At 38.7% G+C, this 20,914-nt stretch overlaps 1 protein-coding gene and 1 long non-coding RNA gene across 5 annotated transcripts in view; one reads left to right on the top strand and one right to left on the bottom strand.

Annotated features, from left to right (window-relative positions):
• Positions 1-20,914, top strand: part of LOC122888370 (replication protein A 70 kDa DNA-binding subunit-like) — a 57,854-nt gene that overhangs the window by 5,873 nt on the left and 31,067 nt on the right. For 3 of the 4 annotated variants that reach the window (XM_044222746.1, XM_044222748.1, XM_044222745.1), the window contains exons 7-13: positions 5,179-5,443; positions 7,220-7,322; positions 7,454-7,522; positions 10,414-10,606; positions 15,348-15,484; positions 16,513-16,661; positions 18,668-18,797. In XM_044222746.1, the coding sequence (XP_044078681.1) occupies positions 5,179-5,443; positions 7,220-7,322; positions 7,454-7,522; positions 10,414-10,606; positions 15,348-15,484; positions 16,513-16,661; positions 18,668-18,797 (1,046 nt within the window). The remainder of the gene's footprint in view (positions 1-5,178; positions 5,444-7,219; positions 7,323-7,453; positions 7,523-10,413; positions 10,607-15,347; positions 15,485-16,512; positions 16,662-18,667; positions 18,798-20,914) is intronic. The other variant, XM_044222747.1, reaches the window with a different exon arrangement.
• LOC122888371 lies at positions 10,838-15,336 on the bottom strand. Its single transcript, XR_006380687.1, has 2 exons — positions 11,328-15,336; positions 10,838-11,210 (listed from the first exon to the last, which is right to left on the bottom strand). It is a non-coding gene; the product is annotated as an uncharacterized LOC122888371 (long non-coding RNA).

A 20,914-nucleotide genomic window follows, 5' to 3' on the forward strand; every position in this document is an offset into this window, starting at 1 on the left:
GCAGAGTTTGAAGAAATAATTTCAGATGTTTTAAGCATTTAATATTGTTTGAGCATGCCTTGTAAGCAATGTCAGTCACAAGTGACATTGTACACTCTCAAAACAAAAATCAAAATTTGAGTCACAATACTAATATTCTGAAATGTTTACACCTACTGCTGAAGGACTAGGTTTTTTTTTTTGAGTCAAAGGTCATGACACATTAGTCACAGGCTGTTCTGTGTTCCATTTAAATATTCATCAGCAGCTATCCTTGAAATAGACTACCTTCAAACTGCTTCGCAGATGATATTTAAATTTCAAAAAGAGATCCGCACTCGCTGAAGTGCAGTTTAAAAAAAAAATTCATTATTCATCACTAACCATTCTCTGCAGGTTTCCTTTGTCCTCACAACTCTTTCCCTCTCCTCTGTCTCTCTCGGCTCTTTCATAAACACACACACACACTTTTACACACTCGCTTGCTTATTCACTTTCTATATTTATTGCTTTTTTCTTGTCTATATATTTCTCTCTTCCTACAGTATCCTCCCCACCAAGCAGTCCTCACAAACAGGGGCCGCTCAATACGTTACCAGCATACATATTAGGACTCCGGACTCTTCTTAATCACAAAAAATGAGGATCCTTGATGAACCTTGATGCCCCTCTCTTTGCTCTGTTCTTCACCCCACCACCCATCTCCACCTATCATCTTCCCTTCTCTTCTTTTGTTACCAGCTCCTTCCCTCTACCAGTCCATCCGGATAGCGTGTGTATGAATAATGATGTTAATTACCCCTTGCCTGAAAATAGCTGTTCAATCTGTGATTTCCCTAAGGAATTTGCTCATGACACACACACACACACACACACACATACACATACACAGACCCACACACATATACACACACCCGCAGAGGACGGTATCATAGAGGTGAGTGTTTGTTGTGATCCTGAACAGGAGCTTAAATCAGGGGAGTGGTCTCTGTGGAATTGCATCTTTTTATCCCTGACAATTCTTCCCTCAAATGCTGTTACTCAATATGGCAGATCATTCATGCCAAAATGAGGCATAAAATATATTTTGACAACAGCCAACTATTGAGCCTGAATCACTGCTGATGGGGCTGATGCTACTTTATTGTGGGTGGTGAGATAACACCTTGTGATTCTGTGGATTGGTCCGAACTGTTCAAGTTTTCTAGCATTGTCATTTGTAAAAATAAAACATAAAAGCTGAACAGTTGTTTCAGAAACAAAGGGAACTTATTCTTAACTTTTTTACTAGTTAGTTTATATTAGGTCTGAGATGAGTAAGTGCACACCTAACCATGGCAGAAATTCAACTTAGGACAGCATACTAATGTTAGTAAAAAATTCTCAGTTTGATTAATTACACATTAGGCTGCAGGTGATCTAATAATATCTGACAAATTCAACGTTTGGTGGCCAAAGTACATGCACTGTATATCATTTACTATGATAATTACACAATATGATAAATATAATGGAAGCATAGAATTATTAGCATTAGAAGCATATGTAAGAAACAACCTATAACCTCAGGCTCCCTCAATCATTCATGCTATTATATACTGTCCTGCCTATTTCAAATAATCATGTTTTCTTTTTAAAATAAGCGTGATACCCACTAAACTCAGTCTTTCACTCTGACTCTGACTAAATATAAAATGGTCATGATCTCTCTGCATCAAATTGTGAAGAACTTCTTCAATAACAAAATAACTTAGAGCCAGTATTGCTGCTCATGTAAACACAGATGACCTCAGTAAACCCTGTAAAAAAAGATGTAACCATGGGAACATTCACCTGTATTACATTAACTGAGCTTTCAAGACTGTCACTGAGTGTAACCCCACCTCATGTATTGACCCTGTACCTACAGCACTTTTTAAGCGGGTGTTCGATAGCGTTTTAACTAGTGTCCTGAAGATTACAAATCTTTTCAACACAGCTGTTGTAAAATCTTTACTAAAGAAATCCAACCTAGGCACTGACCAGTTATAGGCCGATCCAACCTTCCATTCATTAGTAAGATACTTGAAAAAGTAGCTTCAGTGCAAATAAACTCATTTTCTTAAAGAAAATTATATCCAGGAGGAACTTCAAACAGGCTTTAGAACATACCACAGCACTGAAACTGCTCTTAATAAAATAATCAGCGACCTCAGACTAAACTGATGAAAATAAGGTCTGAATTCTTGTGCTCTTAGACCTAAGCACATCGTTTGATTCGATTGACCAGGATGTCTTAATCAATCATCTTGAAGAGTTGGTTGGTCTTTCTGACTGTGTGTTAAACTGGTTCAAAACGTACATCAAAGGGAGGAAGTTTTACGTCAGTCTTAGAGATCATGTGTCTGAGAAACATGACATCTGTTTTGGGGTTGCACAAGGGAGGTGCCTTGGTCCATTACTATTCTCATTGAACATGCTGCCACTTGGTGAAATCATTAGAAAGCACAATGTATGTTTCCATATTTGTGTGGATGACACACAACTGTATATCTCTGATGAACCAAATTATGCTGCAGCTATGAACTCCATTACTACCTGTCTTTTGGCAATAAATAAATGGATGAGCAATAATTTCTTAAAGTTAAATGAGGACAAAACTGAAATCCTACTAGTCGGCCCTAAAACAAAAAGAGAAATGCTGTTTAATAATCTGGGGAAACTGACTCCCAGGATTAAATCTGAAGTCTTGGTGTTATCCTAGATTCAGCTCTAAGCTACAAGTCCCACTTTAATAAGGTGACGAAAACAAAATCTTTCCTTCTTAGAAACATAGCCGTACGACCATTTATAAATCGAAAAGATGCTTTTATTTCAAGCCGACTCGATTACTGTAATGCACTTTTTACTCGCCTCCCGAAAGAGACTTCAGCTCATTCAAAACTCTGCAGCTCGGCTATTAACCAGAACCAAGACGAGCGAGCACATTAGTCCAGTTTTAGCTGCTCTGCACTAGCTTCCTGTAACATTTAGAATTGATTTTAAGGTCCTCCTCCTTTTATATACAAAGCCTGTAATGGACTAGGAGAAGCTACATTGCTAACTTTTGGTTCCAGGCCACAGCTGAAAGAAAATCAGGGAATGAAGCCTTTGTCAATTATGCCCCAAAGCTCTGGAACACACTACCTATCAGGGAAGCCAGATCGCTAAATATTTTTAAAAGAAAGCTAAAAAGTTATATCTTCACTTTAGCCTTTAACTAAATATGACTTTCCTGATACAGACACGAAACTCTTTTTGCTCTTTGCTTCGCATTTATGCACTGCTGCACTACTTTTAAAATGCTGTATTTTACTAGATTGTATGCATTTTATGTATTCTACTTTTTAACTTTATTTTTATTTATTTATTAGTGGGTTTTATTTCCCATGTTATGTTTTGCATTCCTCCTTTATATTTTACAACAGGTATGGCATGCTATCATTGTTTTTATGTCCATTTCATCGTTTTTTTCGTGAAGCACTTGGTGCATCTATTTTCTTTGTTGTAAAGCACTTTGAGCTGCTTTTCTTGTATGGAATGTGCAATTCAAATAGAGTTTATTATTATTTTTATATTATGATGCATGAATGTGGTTAAGACTAGTATTTACAGATTAATGTCTGGTGTCTTGGCCACAAGACTGATATTGTGATAACTAATCCTAATTATTCTTTTTATAATTATGAAAGTAATAATTGATTGGCAATCTTACCCAAGAAGAAAAACACAGTTTCATTCATTGGCACAAGCTGATGTTAACAGGCAATTAAGTAACTCTACAGTGAGATCTGTGGGGAGAGTTTAACGTTCTCAGGCATTTTTATCATTTTGGCAGCTGCTCTCATGATCAGATAACAGGACTACTGCTATGTTTTAATATATTTTAATAATATAATTAATAATATTTTGTCTGGGTGTTTGTTTCAGTTTCTGCTGCCTAATGGCAAACTGGTAGATGCTCTACCATTACGCATCAGTATCAATAATTTGTCTGTGTCAACTACAGTTATTAAGTTTGGCATGTACTGAGGTAATAAATATCTCACAATGTGTGGAACTTCTATACAGTCAATGAAGAAAATTATAAAAATGCTACTTTTGCCATATTTTTGTATAAATGCACATCATCATCCAGAAATTCATTTAAAGGGGAACTCCACCGATTTTACACATCAAAGCCTGTTTATAGGTCTTGGGGAGTGCTACTGCATATGTGGAAAAAGTTGTATAAAGCCTTTTGTGGATCCAGAGGGAGCTGCGGGAAATCTGATTAAAGTGATAACACTTGAGTCAGCATGGGTTGGGTCTGAAGACTACAAGTTTGAAAATGAAAAAAAAGTCTGGAGATGTGGAGTTAGAAAGAAGTGAGGTTATCAGACCTCTGTAGCCTGCTTCCCATCTCTGCTTGAGGCTAACAGCTCGAGGCTACATTAGCTGCTACTAGCATAACTAATCTGAATCTTTGACCAAAGTGTCGGCAGTCCAGTTGAATTGTGGGTAAGGCGCCAGGTGTTTACAAGGAAGAAGAATGCCTTGAATAAAAAAAGACGATATCTCTGGTTCTGCTGCATCAGTATTTATACTTTTTTTTTTTTTTAATTTTCCATTGTGAGTCCGACAATGTGGTGTACTCTTCTAATTGTTTAATTTCATGGTATATTAGTGACAATGGCATGAGTGACTAAGTACAGTATTAAGTATTTGGTACTCTGACCATTTCTCACAGAAAATGGTATTGCTGTACCTATACACACCTGTACACATTTAATTGTAGGGCTGCAGCTCACAGTTATTATCAATTAAACTGTAGATTTTCCTTTTATGTTTTTTAAACAAATCGTCTTTAAAATGTCAGAAAACAGTGAACAATACCCATCACAATTTCCCAGAACCTAAGGCAACATCTTCAGTGTTTGTTTTGCTCGACCAATAGTCAAAAACACAAAGATGTTCAATTTACAATGAAATAAAACAGAGAAATGCAGCAAATCCTAGCTAGAACCAGCAAATGTTTGGTGTTTTTGCTTGATAAATGACTTGACTGATACATCTATTACCAAAATGTTTGTCAGTCTCTGTCCTCTAATCAATTAATTAATTAACTAATCTTTCAGCACTATTAAATTGCCATCTTGATAATTTGGAGTACTCCTGTAAGTATCTCACTCTGTTTCGCAGCAGCCCTTTCTCCTCCCCGAGGCCGTGGAAGAGGTTTTGTGGGAAAGTCACCCATGAAGGCTTCACCCATGAAGGCTTCACCCATGAAGGCTTCACCCATGAAGGCTTCACCCATGCAGTCGTCACCCATGAAAGCTTCACCCATGAAGTTTTCACCCATGAAGGCTTCACCCATGAAGTTTTCACCCATGAAGGCTACTGGTGCTTCTCCAGGTTCTTCAACAAAAGTTATTCCTATTGCTCACCTCAACCCCTACCAAAGCAAGTAAGTTTAAGTGTGTGTGTGTGTGTGTGTGTGTGTCCATGTCTACATGTGCCTGCTTTCATATACATGTATGCTATCTGTAAAAGAATTTAAACACAACTTAAATTATGTAGTGAAAAGTTATAAAGCACTGAATACATGAGTCTTACATGTATTTCCTCCCAAATTCCAGGCAAACTCTATACTGTATTTGTTTATGATTTCACTTTGATTCCCCCCCATTCATCAGCTAAACGATTTCCTCTTGTGCTGTGACTCTATTTCCCTGTTTGCTGCCATTTCTGAGTAGCACTTTGGGGGATGTTTTTGGAAATGTGTGTACCGGTATATGTGTTTGTCCGTGCATGTGTGAGCGTTCATTTTTTCTACATCAATGTGTTTGGATTTGTGCGTGTGCATGTTAGCCAGCCCATCTGCATGGAAATGAATTGAAATGACCGATCTTGCCTCAGAAACGGACACTTTAATGGCCGGTACTGCTGGGTCTTTATGGTCTGCTGCTGAGGTTTTGGTTCTGTTATTTGGCCAACCTCTCTTTTTCCCCCTTCCTTCCCTCTCACAATTTCTTTACCTCCTCCAGGGCTCCATTTTACTGCTGTTTTTTTCTGTTCTTGCTTATCGTTTAATTTGGCTTAAGTTGAAGCCAACTTAAGATGAAGTTGCCCAGATTGGAGTAAAGGTATCCTGTCAACTCTCTCTCCATGTTTGGGCTCTGATAACGTAGCCCTGTTTGAAATTGCAAGCTGTAAAGATAACTGTGCCTGTAGGTGTTGTAATAAACTGATGACTGTTCTAACTTTGAAGTTGGGGAGTACCTACAGTGAGTAAAACAGATGACTTCAGCAGCTGTTCATCTATGTATGTTTGCGTGAAATGAAAAGTGCGGGTGTGTGCCTGTGCATCTGTGTGCAGCACAACGTGTTACATACAGTAGATTGTATAGGGATGCTGTGTATGTGCACATGGTCTTTTATGCATGGCTTTCTCATCCCATTCTGCTGGTGTTAAGTAATAGCATCTAGAGCAGAGTATAATTGGCTTTTGGCTGCCATAAACCTTGGTGTAGAACTCTTATCCATACTGAGCAGGGAATGAGGTTCACTCTGGGCCAGCAGCTGCTCTTATGATAGGGGATTTAATTGCAGGCAAAGTTATGGTATGAATATCCTCCACTGCACAATTATCAACGCAGTCAAAAAGCTCACTGCTGCATAAACTGCCAAGCTTGGCTGGCTGTTGTTAAAAACAGAACAAGAAGCACATTTTAAATGCATGCAGGAGTTGGCAGATGTACAACACCTAGTTCACTCTTTGAAAAGAAAGTTGCTCTATGTCTTTTTTTCTTTCATGGAACTTTAAAAAGACTGAAAAGACACTTGTTCAATTTCCTTGGGAATTGTTCTTTCGCGCAGTTGTGTTTCACATTGGTGACTGATGTGAGCTGAGTTGGGATGCTCATTAACAAAAAAGGAAGCTTTTTAAAGTGTCTCTGCAGCATTCTTTGCTGTTTGTGCTGACCTTTAGACTGCAACTCCTTTAGTTAAGTTTCACATAAGTGTGTTGGTCAAAGAAAACTTTCATGTAATTATTTTTTTAACAAAGGATATATATTAAGCGTTCTGTATGCATTCACATAAAATAAATCTGTTGATGGAAATATAAATGAAAACATGATGGAAGGTATTCATGTAACTTTTAAGTAAAACATCTGCAAAGCTTAGATTTTGGTCAGATGGTCAGTTTAAGGCCAATTGTCTACTCTGTGTATATCCCTAGGTGGACTGTCAGAGCCCGTGTCACCAACAAGTCCAGTATCCGCACCTGGAGTAACTCTAAAGGAGAGGGCAGGCTCTTCTCCTTTGAGATAGTGGATGAGAGTGTGAGTAGAGGAGTGCAGAGGCCTGAATATCTGTCTGTTATGTGCATGCATGTCATCATATGTCACACATGGCTGTTTTCATTTTATCCGTGAAACGAAATGTTGCTCAATGGAAATGTGCTGGTCACCAGGGAGAAATCAAGATCACAGCCTTCAACAATGAAGTGGACAAGTTTTTCTCTCTAGTGGAGCAAGGCAAGGTGAGCAGATCCCACTCACCCATATCCATCCTCACTTGAAGTGATAAGAGCTTCTTGGAAACTTCACTTAAAAAATTATAACGTTTGTACATATTGCACATCCCCCATAGCTTAGAATGCTGCAAGTAAATGTTTCTGCTCACATTTTTTCAAAAGGAGCGAACCTTCAAAAGGTTCAAACGTGGATACCATTTCATTTATTTGATGCCGTTGACTAAAGACCCGTTTTAACAACAATAAGACAATATCTAGAAACTATAAAACAAAATTCACAAACTGCTTGCAGAGTAAGCCTTAGTCTCAGGTATCCATTTTGTATGCACATAGCGCCTCAAACAGATGTATCATTGGTAGAATAGTGCCTAATAAACCCTCAGGCAAAAGCCTCTCATGCCTGCAGGACTTCTGGCCAATGAATGATGAAAGTATTAGAGGATTTTGTGGAAGGGATTTATTAAGTCATATTTTTCTGAAATATATATGTTCAGGACATATTAAGCATTCAAGTGAATATATGAGGCCAGGAGTATGCTGCTGAGAACAGTGTGAGAAAACTTGTCAAATGGGTATCAGAAATAGCTGCCAGTCTTGCAGGCTGTGTTCTCCATGGAGAATGTGTTTTATAAAGTTTCTCTTCTTGCATAAGTAATTGATACAGAGCTTATAAGTTTTAATTTAAGTATTCCTGTAAGTTATTAAAGGATACATCAGGATTTTTTCAAGTCTATCTTCATGACACTCATATGGCATATGTACAGATGGGTGACAAATTAACGGAAAAACCAACATGAAGTGTCTTAGTATGGAGTCAGGCCACCATGAGCCTCCAGAACAGCTTCAGTGCTCCTTGCCAAGTCTGTGGAACTCTGTCAGAGGGATGAACACCATTCCTCCACAAGATATTCCCTCATTTATATATACAACCTTTATTTAATCAAGTTATCTCATTGAGATCAAAAGAGCTAGAGCAACCTGAGTACAGCAGATAGAAAGAAAAACAAATATAGCCAGACATAATAAAAGGACAAACAGCTTCAGAGACAGTCACAGACATCACTAAATAGATCTGAAGATGAAAGTTTATATTATATCACTTGGTGATGGTGGTGGAGAGCATTGTCTTTCACGTTGGTCCAAAATCATCAATAGGTGTGAAACTGGGTTGAGATCTGGTGACTGTAACGGACGTTGCATTTTATTCACATCATTTTCATACTCAAAAACCATTCAGAGACCCTGGTGCACAGAAGCATCTGCATTTGATATGTTTATCCACTCTTTTATTAAGGATTTTCCTTTAATTTGTCTTTATTCTGTGCTTCCAAAGCTAATGTGAGGCTTCAGCAGTCTCAGTTAGCCTAATTAAGTTGGTATCTTCGTCCTGGTAGTCATGTGTAGGTTTATTGCCAGTGTTGTGTCCTGGTAATGTAACTACCAGGATGTATGAGCCGTGGCTCAGCAAGGAGACACTGAATATTGTATCAAGATTGACTTGAACAATTTCAAACCTATCCGTAAGGTTTTCTTACATTTACATTTTACTTACACAACCAGAAGGCCCTGACTCAAGACCTTGTGTCAGCAAGCATCTGCTTTACTGTCCTTTAGTAAGAATGTAATGTGTAACAGCTCCAGCTCCTGTTACATCACTGACACTGACCTCTGACCTTGCTGGAGGGCTGCTAATCAAACTGAATTGAAGAATCAGTATGTAAGTATATACAGTAGGATACTTGAAATAATCATGAATATTAAGGAATAATTCATATTTAAGAATTCCTTATTAACACTTACACAGATTATGTGCTGCCCTCAGTTGAAACTTGTGAGTTCTGATTTTCCACATGGGAAGTCAAGTACTCAGTATATATTGCATTCAAGTGGTTAAACTGATAAAAACACCATTAATAGACAAGTGATAAAAAGTAAAATGTCAAATGACATTTACAGAAGCATGGCAGACAGCGAGAGATATTAACATTCTTTCCTACAAAGAGAGAGTTAGCACAAGATAGCACCAGTCTCAGGGACCAGCTGAAATAATAATCAACATGCTATTGATTATGCAAGAGAAAAACTTGGTCTTATTAGTGTTTGTTGTTTGTGCTAAAATGGGTGGTGCTCAGTCTGAACACCCAGAACATGCCCGTTGCATGTTCCTGTATACCCATGCAATTACAGACAGGTAGAACACATGTTAAATCTCTTGCTCAACTCAGTCTGGCCCACAGAGCTTAATAACTTAATTAACCCCGGCCATCATTTTGCTAGTCACACTGGCTCAGGTATCAGCCACTGGCAGTGACTCCCAACACAGCCCCAGATCCAATTTGTGCACTCTGCCCTCCAAACATAAATAAAGGAATGAATCCGTCTTCCCTTCGTGATCTGTGTATTGACAGAACAGTGAGTGGGTGTGACTAGCTCTGAGCGGCTAGAATGCTTATCACCTTAGTTTCATGCTCCTATCTCTGTGTGGGGTAAATCAGACAGAGAGGTAGGAAGGAAAGGAAAGAGAGTAAGCCAGAGAGACAAACTCACAGGCAGAGAGAGAGAGAGAGCAGATTTTGGAAAGCTGGGAGAGTAAATGAAGAAGTGTGCCTTGCTGTTTAGCAGACTCGCTCTCAGCTGCTTCTTATTTTCTGGTAAATTAGAGAAGTGATGGGGCTGATATGACACCACATCTTAGTTGGACCTGAAGGTTTTTCCATTCCTATTACAAGGTTTTGGTGGAACTGAAGTTGTATTGTAATAATAATTTCCCTTGCAGGATCAATAAAGTGGTCACCCATTTCGATCAGTCATAGTTGCTTCAAATTCACAGGAAATAACCAGTCTGATTAGGTGTAATTTTATAATGCCAGCACACCTTGCTTGCCCATTCTCTGTAGGTGTACTACATCTCCAAGGCTACGCTGAAGGTGGCCAACAAACAGTACACCACACTGAAGAACGACTATGAGATGACCCTCCACGCTTATTCATCCATTGTGCCATGTAATGACAGTCAGGGCATCCCCGCAGTGCACTGTGACTTTGTGCCCATCGCAGAGCTGGAGAACAGAGACAAGGACGCCATCATTGGTAAGAGAAGTTCATCAGATCAGTGAGACTATTTGTACATTTTTACAATTTAACTGATAAAAGAACAAGTTAACAGTGAGTGAGCAAGTCGAGCTTTAGTGCCAAGGACAGGGGAGCTGTGGCTGCTTGGGTTTTTCAAAAAATCAATCAAACTTTATTTGTATAGCACTTTTAATACAAAAAAGATGTAGCACAAAGTGCTTCACACAATAGAACAATTATATACACAAAGCAATAAATGACTAAATGACTCAATAATAACAGCACTCGATGCAACAGCAACTGAGGAAACGCTGTTTTCAATGAGGAAACCAGAGACAGGATTAGAAATTGATAAAAACTCAAAATAATAAAAGTTTCCATCTAGAGATAGATAAAAACTCAAAATAATATAATTATAAAGTAGTAGAACAGATTAAAAATGCATAAATAGATAGCCTCAGAAAGCCAGACTACATATCACAAATTCCATTTTTGCAATCAAGACTCAAAAACATTAATAATCAACTGATCCAGACAGGTATGTGTCAAACCAATCAGCAATCCGCGGTGAGGGCTCAGATGATGACATGACTCACTCCCTCTCCAAACTAAAACTAGATAACTAAAACACAAGGTGTTAAAGATGAAAAATGAAGTGTGATTCAGCAACTGTGTGGCATATTTTATTGCTACAAATGCATTCAGATATAGATTTTTGTGGATAGTTGAGAGATTTTACCATATTCCTGAATGGCTGCCATGTACAGAACGTCTATTTTGACGCAAAGACCAACAACAGCCCAGCGAGTGTTGCGTTAGTGCAGTCAGGTGAAGAAAAAGTTCATGTTGATATCTGTGTGAAGAAGAGAACTGTCAATAATCTTTTGCACTACAGCTTACTTGGATTGATTTCTCTGTAAAGAAAAACCTTATCAGAACACACTGGGACTCATGACATAACATTTTCGTATTTTTAGCCTAAAAGTCTCTTCTGTGACGTTTACTTGTGCTAGTGTTCCAAGTCAGATTCACCTAACTCTTAATTGCACAAACTTAATTTGCTCGTTTCAGCCTGATGAATGCCGCCTGTTCATGAGGAGGTGCACATACATGAGATTTGTTCATGTGTGTAATCGGCGCCCCTAAATTTGCCATATAAGGCTTCCTGTTATGTTCGTTTGTTCACAAAAATGTAAAGAATAAAAGGAAGAATTTCACACTGGAGCTTCAAATCCTGCTTTTGGAAATCAGCAGATGAAAAGATAAGTTTAGCAGTGTCAGAAGTAGTGTTGGAGGACCGGAAACTGTTAGACAATATTTATAGTACAGCTGTCAACGACATGTCGTCAGTGCTGTAGTGTGACAGAAATACAGAGTGAATGGTTTGAGGTTTGAAGTTAAATGCTAAAAAATGTCTTTCTAAAGTAAAGTGGTCCATAGCTGATATGAAAGGCAGTCATGTGACAGTAATGGAGATATTAGACAAGAAAATATTATAGCCTGCAGTAGGTGACCTTACACTGTTGGGTGCAACAGGGGAATATACTCGACACCGACCTGAATAGAGACCCTGACGCAGCTGACGGCATGTAAGAATTTTCCAACAACTACTGAACTGTAGTTTGTGTGCCGAAATATTACAATAAAATCTAAAAAACATGATGATGATAATATGGTGAAGTTTGTCTTAGTTTTTTTATTTGAGTTAATTTTGATATCCTATTTAAATTTTTTCCCTGTGGAAAGTCGGACCATTGCATTAAGTTGCTGCCAGTATTAGAAAATTTGGGTTATCAGCTGGATCATCTCTCTAACTGCTCAACCAAGTCAATTACAAGTTATAGATATAGATGATAAAAAAAACTGAGCTGATAGACAGGCATGTGGCAGTCAGTCACGTCCTGGAAGAATACATTATGACAGGGTAAGAGGGAAGGTTAATTCAGGCATACAGTAAAGAGGAGAGATTAAAAAAGAGGATAATGCTCATTCCATTGTTTTTATGAAGGTTAGCTGCAGTGACCTCCCTCTATGCCTGACAGGAATGTCTATCCCTGTGACCGGTAAATTGGGATGGTCCAAGTGTAGATTGGGGTTGAAATTATTGATTCAACAGTGTGCTCTTGGCATTCTGCTCAGTATTATTAGTGAGATGATGCACAGATCATGATGTCTATGTGATATGCCTGTAGTTGCTCTTGGTCTGTATGCAAGTTGAAGGCTGAGGACATAACATTGCATGTTACAGTTTTTGGCCCTGTCAATTGTTTGGTTAACCTTTAAGACTCACATTATTTGTTTTTATTGCTTATGAACAGGGCGGGTATCATTTTAAACGTTTTCAGTACGAGTGTGGATTCGATACCAAAACAATATTTTTTTTTTTATATAACTTCTGAGATATACAAACATGTTTTCCTACAAAATCCTTTCTTTCATTTAACAGAGGCAAAAGTTGTCACATGTTAAATAATGTTGAAATGCAAGAAGCCATACAAAAACTTTATTAAGATTTTTAAATTGGCACAAATTTCAATTTAAATCTGGAACTATCAGATCACAGAATAAATAAACAAGATTACAAATCTGACCAAACATCCAATTCGGTACTTGACAGTTTTTGATACTTGGTGTTCAATCACATTTCAGTCTGCACCAAAAAACCTTTTTCAACACAAGGTGACCATGTGCTAAACAAGACTTTAACTTGTAACATAGCTACTGTGGACTTTAAAGAGCCATTTAACACTAAATCTTGTTTGGATGAAAAGCATTCTGCACTGACCTCTGTGGGTGGAAAGGTTCAAATCTGTTGCATTTCTCACCACACCCATCAGCACAGGTCATTGTGGTCTCTTGTACTGTGAATTTGCATTGCACAACAATGCAGTGCTATATTGCATAGGGTCAGCAGAGCATATAGCAACTGCTGGATGGCAGCACAAGCAGGGCTATTATTTCTTTCAAGTGTTGGACACGCCATATTAGAGAGCAAATTAATGGTTGTAAAGAAGTGTAAACAACATACTGTAACCTACTGATTGGAAGATTCATGTAGCTTTAGATTCAGAGCAGTAATATTGCATGATTACATTAGTATAAACTGTGAGCATTTCAAGCCAGCACAGCAACACACTACACAGTTTAGAGATGCACCGAGCAGTTTACCTGGAGGAGTGTGTTTGTGTTGGTTGCAGAGGGGCAGCGTTACATGTCCTTTGTGTCATCTGTTGTCTCTCCATTCACTCCCTCTCCACTCCCTCGCTCCTTGCTCCTTTGTTAAATAGGGGATTATAACATGGTAATGAGAACTGTCAGCCTGTTCCTGTGGTGATAATGGAGTTCAGAGGTGGATGACATCGTCTCAATCATAATGGAATTAAGAAGGGCTGAGAGAGCACAGACAGAGAGCAAGGGAGGCCCGGGGGAGGAGGGGGGAGAGGGGAGAGGGAGAGTTTAGAAAAAGGTTAGCAGAGGTAGCAGACAGGAGGATGAAGTTCAGAGAATGACTGGTTTGCAAAATCTATATTATAATTCTGTCCAGTCATTTTATTTAATGCATGGGCACCAGTTCTGACACCATGAGATGTTCAACAGAAACTAAACCAACGCAAATGTTATCATTGTTAAGCTGTTTAAAGATGCCCCGTGGAGTTTTTTTTTACCACTAGCAGTGCTATGGAGCATGTTTTTATGAGTGGGTCTCTGTTTTGTTTTTATCGTGCACACACACGCACAAGGGCACGTAATATCTGCTGTCTGTGTCACGCTAGTCCACTGACCAACAGATGGCGGCAGAAACACGCCACTTTTGAAATGCGCCAACAAAGGCAAGGAGGAAGAAGACTGCAATCTTGAAAACATGAATATAAACAATGCACAATTTTAAAATATCCCAAGGATACACACAATATGTTTTGGTGAATGTAAACATCACAACAACAACATTTACAAGAAAACAAGAGGGCACTAAGTTATTCATTAAATAAAAATGACAAACCTCTGCTGTTTTATAGCCTCTTAAATGTGGCTGCTTTTCTCTTGTTTCATATAAATGAACTGGGTTGTAAGACTATTTTTTTATCAGAAAAAGAGAGGCACTTTTAAGTCATCAGTGCTCATCATGGGATGGCCGTTTGTCATTGTTTTATAGACTGAAGGTTCAATTAATTGAATTAAAACAGTCTATGTAATCCTATGTCTTTTTTACAGTCTCCTGATTTAATCTGTATTTGTTTCCTTTGTTTTGTGACAATGCTATTTGTTGTACAATACGCGCTTTATAAATTAATTTGATTTGTTCTGATTTAGTGTTTAATATTAGTCAAGGTAGGCCAGGCTCTTAACCTTCTTAGAACTCAGCAGCGACTGCTCTTTAGTGCAGTAATCCTGAATGAAGTTTTTAGGCCTTGAGCATGACAGGAAACATGAATGAGGAATGAGTGTGTTAGTTGTGATTTGGATTGTGGGCCTGGGTTTTAGCCAGCCTGTTATGACATTTATGTCAGTCTGCTGTGACTTGGCAATATCAGAGGGGTGTCAACTCTCCGTCTTTACTGCTTGTGATGTGATACCACTTCATATTATGTATATGCAGGGGGCATTTTCACACCATGTAGAGACACTTCAAAAGCCTCTCTTCACATAACGCAACTATTACCGCCTTTTTCTTATTGTACCTCATTGTGAGCATATTTGTCTACCTGTATTCGTGAGCCATCTATAGATGGAGATGTAAAATGACTCTCTCTGCCTATAGATGTGATAGGAGTGTGTAAGAGTGCAGAAGATGTATCCCGTATCACCACTAAGACGAGCAGAGAAGTCTCCAAGAGGGCCCTCAACCTAATAGACACAACTGGCAAAGTGGTGACACTCACATTGTGGGCAGAGGAGGTAATAACTATATATTATTTCTTTGTCTCTGTCTCTGTATGAATGTGTGTTTGTCTAGGTCATTCATTGTCCCTTAGGTTGTGGCATGTTGATACATATTAGGCAGCAAGATATGCCCTGTCTCCTTCTCCTAGGAGTATTTTTAATTTTGAGAGGTTGTTTAGCTCTTGAAGTCTGAGATTGAACTAAAGTGCCATTTCATAATTTCTTTTTTGGGCCAGATAACATTCTGATCTACTTTGGCTTTTAGTTTCTTCTTTCCAATGTCCCAAGGTTTCTTTTTTAAAATGATTTAAAAAATTTGAGCGCTCTCTTTGAATGTTAATTATCAGTGGGTATCTGCCTAATTCTGCTCTACATGCATTTGCTGGTGTTTTTCTGTGTACGTGTAAAATGTATCTGCAGAATTCGGCATGTAACGATTCTGTTGGATGTTTGTCCCAATGGGTATAGCTATGATGACTGAGTGGACCCCCCCTTTCCCCCCCTCTCTCTGTCCTTGCTCTCTCTCTATATTCAGGGATGGATTTTCGGTTTAACATAAAAACATGTAGAGCAGGCTGTAATTAATCGTGTGTTTATGAAGGTGCCCATCCGTGTATGTGCGTATGCGTAACATCCCTGTGTGTGCTCTTGCATAGAGAGCCGTTTGATTGGGTTTTCTGGGCTGTAAAATTTGGATCGGTCAAATCATTCCTGTGACCTTCAGGAGTGTTTTGGACCAGAGTCCCTGATTTGAGACGGAAGGCTAAATAACTCTCGAATGTGCATGAAATGGCACTATTCTTCTCCAAGCTCATTCAATCAGCAAGAGCTAATCCCTCCTCTTTGCCAAAATCCAAAAATGACTTTCAAATTAACTTGTAGGTTGTCCAATTATAAAAGCAAACTATACCACATATTACTTTCTGGTCTCTCCAAGCTGCAGACTGAACATATAAGAGACAATAACACTACTTTTGCTGTCTCTTGTTCTCCATCTATTTCTCCTCAATTACTGTCTTTTACACCGTTCTTTCTCTCTTCAGGCGGAGAAGTTTGACGGCTCTGGGCAGCCTGTGGTTGCCATCAAAGGAGCTCGCTTGTCTGATTTTGGGGGAATATCTCTCTCTACTTTGTTCAGTTCAACAGTCATGGTCAACCCAGACATACCGGAGGCCTTTAGACTGAGGGGCTGGTGAGTCACACTCGTTTGCACGCATACACCAACGCTCACACACACATTCATAAACACATACAGAATTGTCCACACATTGTGGTCATGCTGGCATGTACAGAGTGCATGGACATCCAATCACTTTATCACAAGCACCACACAAGACACGGTATGTGTAAACAGACAGACAAATCACTCTACAAATAGAGTATTACAAATACTAAGCTCAGGGCATTCTCACACACACACACACAGATGAACAAACCAAGTGCAAAGCCCTGATGATAATGTGTCAGGAGACTGGTGGCATGTGCCTCCTCAGTCCCAGTGGGACTCTAGACAGGATGTAGACAGGATTGGATGGAGGGAATAACAGAAAAGCAGAACACAGATATTTCTGGATTCCAGCACTGAACTGCTACTGTATGTGCACGTAAAGATGGGGATACGTTAAGCCGCATCAAACTGGATTCTTATTAGCAGTTCCTGTGGAGAGATTTTAAATTATGACTCATTCACTCATTAAGGCTGTTCCCAAGTCTGGCCACTGCTGAAATATAAATGTGTTTTTTTCTATGTGTGTACATATCAATACTTCAGTGTGCATATGATTGCCTGTGTGTTACACTGAGAACTATTCTTAGGCAGAAATTGCGTCAAACAGCGCGCTCACAGCTTCAAAGTGTGAATACAGTAAATAAATGGGTGTGTTTGTTAGTACCTGTGGGCATTTTTCTGTTCACTCTTTCAGTCGTTACTGCCTGGTGTATAAATTTGACTAATTGCTCCATGAACAATAGGTTTGACCATACTTGTGTGTGCGTTGCATTAGCTACAGCAGTTACTTGTGTGTGTTAGAGAGGGAGAGAGAGGAGGGGCAGGCTCCATTGCTCCAGCTTTAATCTTGGTCTTATTAGTCTCTGGTCAATACACCATCTCATCCTGACATTCAAAGGGCTAAATAACTAAAAAACGGCGCCCCTCCTTCCTTTCATTCCTCCTTCCATTCTTCTCTAATCCCGGGCTTTTCCTCCTGAGCTCTGCTGCTGTTTGGTCCTCACTGCAGTTTACATGCTGAAAGTGGTGAACAAATGACAATGAATGTTATTCAAGGAGCAGTCACGCTGTTTTCCACTCCTTTTTAACATTTAGGTCTGCGCTTTAAAAAGACAAAGAGTGTCTGTCTGACTCTAGTTCCTGTTGCGATGTGGTGCTTTGTGGGATTGTTTTTACCAGGCTTGCTTGCATAATTGAGGGAAACTGATGAATTTGGATGATGCCTTGATCAGATTGCTCTACTCGGCTAGAATGCAGAGCAGGAGTCACGCTGATGCATTAAGATTTTAAAGGGAATATTAAAAAGGCAGATGAATGAATAGATGGAGTGGGTAGACAAAAAGAGAGACGGCTAAGTTTTGTTTTTCTTTGTTCCCCAGTGAAGAAACGGTGTGTATGGACAGAAATGTATTTGCCCATGATAGACAGCCATATGTCAGATAAAATAGATTGCAGGATACAGATGTAGTGGTTGTAAATCAGTTGAGGGATTAAGGGAGTGATTCAGTCACGGCTGAAGCTGGTTTCTTTAGATAATAGCAGATACAGTGTGCTGTTTTAGACAGTGCAGTATCTCCTTCACAGGAAAAATCTAAGTATTTTAATGTGACACACGTTCATATGTTAACAACACACACACACACATGCGCACTTGCTTTCACATCCTCTTTTTGACAGAGATTTATACACTTCTGGACATGCTTGCAGATCACTAATATTGGTGGTATATCTTGTGTAGTTTAATCATCTCAGTATTCAGGGATCATTAGTCGCATTCTCAAGCACGCTCTGTGTTTTTCATTTGACAACAAACCCTCCTTGCTTTTTTTTTCTTCTTCTTTCTTCTTCTCTCTACACTAAAGAGTGCATGTTATATTTCATATGTATATTTGTTTTGGTGAACAAGCGTGTTTGCTCATATATACTTTACTTGAACATATGTGCTGTGTGTTTTAATGTCCACGTTATAGGTATGACCGGGAAGGCTATGCGCTCGACAGCCAATCCCTGACAGAGACGAGGTCAGTGGGCAGCGGAGCAAAGATGAACTGGAAAACACTGAGCGATGTTAAGAATGAACAAATGGGACACGGAGAGAAGGTGCAGTGCATAACTACATACATAAAGCCTCACACAACCTTGTAGCAGGGCATTCATCTAAAAAAGAGGTCAATATGAAATGCACTGCCAAACAAAAGAGACAGAAAGATGACCCTTTTAAAGGGTTGGTTCACCCAAATTACAATAAATATCAGAGACAGAAATCTAAAGACCAGGGCAGATGAAATCAAAATTACTTCCATGAGTAGACATCATTAGAGGTAAAAAAATATTTTATTATAATTTGGATTAATTGACCCTTTAAAGAAAAATCTGCCATTAAACATCGGTGATGTCTTTTTAATTTCTGGGCCTGTTTTCTTATGGATAACTGGCCTCACAATGAAATGCAACTTATGAGTTACTGTCATTATTAATTGATCTGATGATTATTTTCTCGGTTAAGTGATTAATCGTTTTGTCTGTAAAAAATGCCAGTAACAATTCCCCTCAGCCCAAAGTGTCAACTTTTAGATGTCTAGTTTTGCCCAACCAACTGTCCAGACCCCAAAGATATTCAGTTCACAAGGAGGAATGATGAAAGTTTTGCTTAATAATAGTTGCAGATTGATTTTATGCTCAACGACTAATCAGTCCAACTCTACAATAAAACTATAGCTAAATCTGTCCAGAAGTCTGATAACTTTTTTTATTCATGGAGTTGGAACTGATACTTTATTAATACACTATGAATCGATTTAGTCCTTAAAAATAACTTGAAGATGTAAACTAAGGTTTTACGTCTTCATTTCACTGAATGTGTTGCATTTACATTATTTTTGTTTCACTGACTTTGGTTGTAGATTGATTTAGGCACTTGCATGATTCAGTGATGTCCACAATAAAGGGCCAGAATGTAAGAACGATTATGAGAACCACAAGCAACTGTGACACTAATCATTTTACTGAAGATGTTTTTATATGTTAAGATATATTTTATTGCTGTTTAACTTTAAGTTTAGATTTTTAGATTGGTTTATTCGCTCACATTTGAGTCACAGAACAGGAGATGTACAGTAGATAAGGTGGAAATGAAGCCACAGGGTGTGTAACAGTAAAAAGTAAATCTTGTTATTTGTGTTGCTCTTTTAGTCAGATCTCTGAGCTAGTTCTTTATGAAAACTTTGGCTGGAAGCAGATTTGATATGTGAGTCAGAAAATCCTTCTCTCACTCGGGCAGCTGGCTACTGTTTGAAGAAGAACGAAAGAAACTCTTACAGATACGTAACAGCATAGCTACAGTACAGCAGAGTTTGATAGCAGAAAACCTTTCAGTGTTGTAAGACAAGCACAGTAAACACTGGGTTTTGAGAATCAAAGAGTTAAAGCTTCACTGTTTTGCACCAAAGTTTCGCAGTCACACAGGGACAAATCCATCATGATGACAGACTTTGACGTCAAGAGTGTGACTCTCGGATTTTCTCGACTTCTTTCACTTACCTGCTCTTACTACCCTATCACTATGGCTTGTGCTCCTCTAGCTACACATGCAGTAAAACCCACAGCTGAATTCAACTGTCAAAAGGCATTTTGGAATATTTAGGAAATCACAAAGTAGAAATGGACAACTATTGCTACAAACAACCCTTGCTACTAAACATTACAGGGTCATAATACAAAACAAAATGTTAAATGGTGTTGATTTTTTTTTTTTGTTTAGCCATATAGAGATTACACTGAAGACCTCCTTATTTAAAACTATCAGAGATGTTCTGTGAACAGACATGGATTTAGTGATTTTTAAAACAAACCGCTTCTCAGTCTCATTTGAATGTAAGCATTTAGACAAACACAAATCCATAAGCAGTCTTCTATTCATTGTAAATAGAGCAGCTCTAGTCTGTGCCTCGCTATGACTTCATGGATTAGACTCATGGTTCTCTTGTTTTAGCTGTGGGAGGGAGATAGTGAAGCTCATATACTAGCAGTACTGATTGAACTGCTATACGCTGTTGGAGGATGTAAGTACTCTCAAATTGAACCGTGTGGCATTTTATAAAGTATCATCGCAAAGAATTATCATGCTTTCACCTAAAAGTGCATGTAAGTGGTATGTGCCACTCATAAACTTTCTGTCTAATTAATTAGGTTTATCTCCGACTAGTCTCCCTCATCCC

Source organism: Siniperca chuatsi, linkage group LG14 (assembly GCF_020085105.1).
Source record: "Siniperca chuatsi isolate FFG_IHB_CAS linkage group LG14, ASM2008510v1, whole genome shotgun sequence".
Lineage (NCBI taxonomy): Eukaryota > Metazoa > Chordata > Actinopteri > Centrarchiformes > Sinipercidae > Siniperca > Siniperca chuatsi.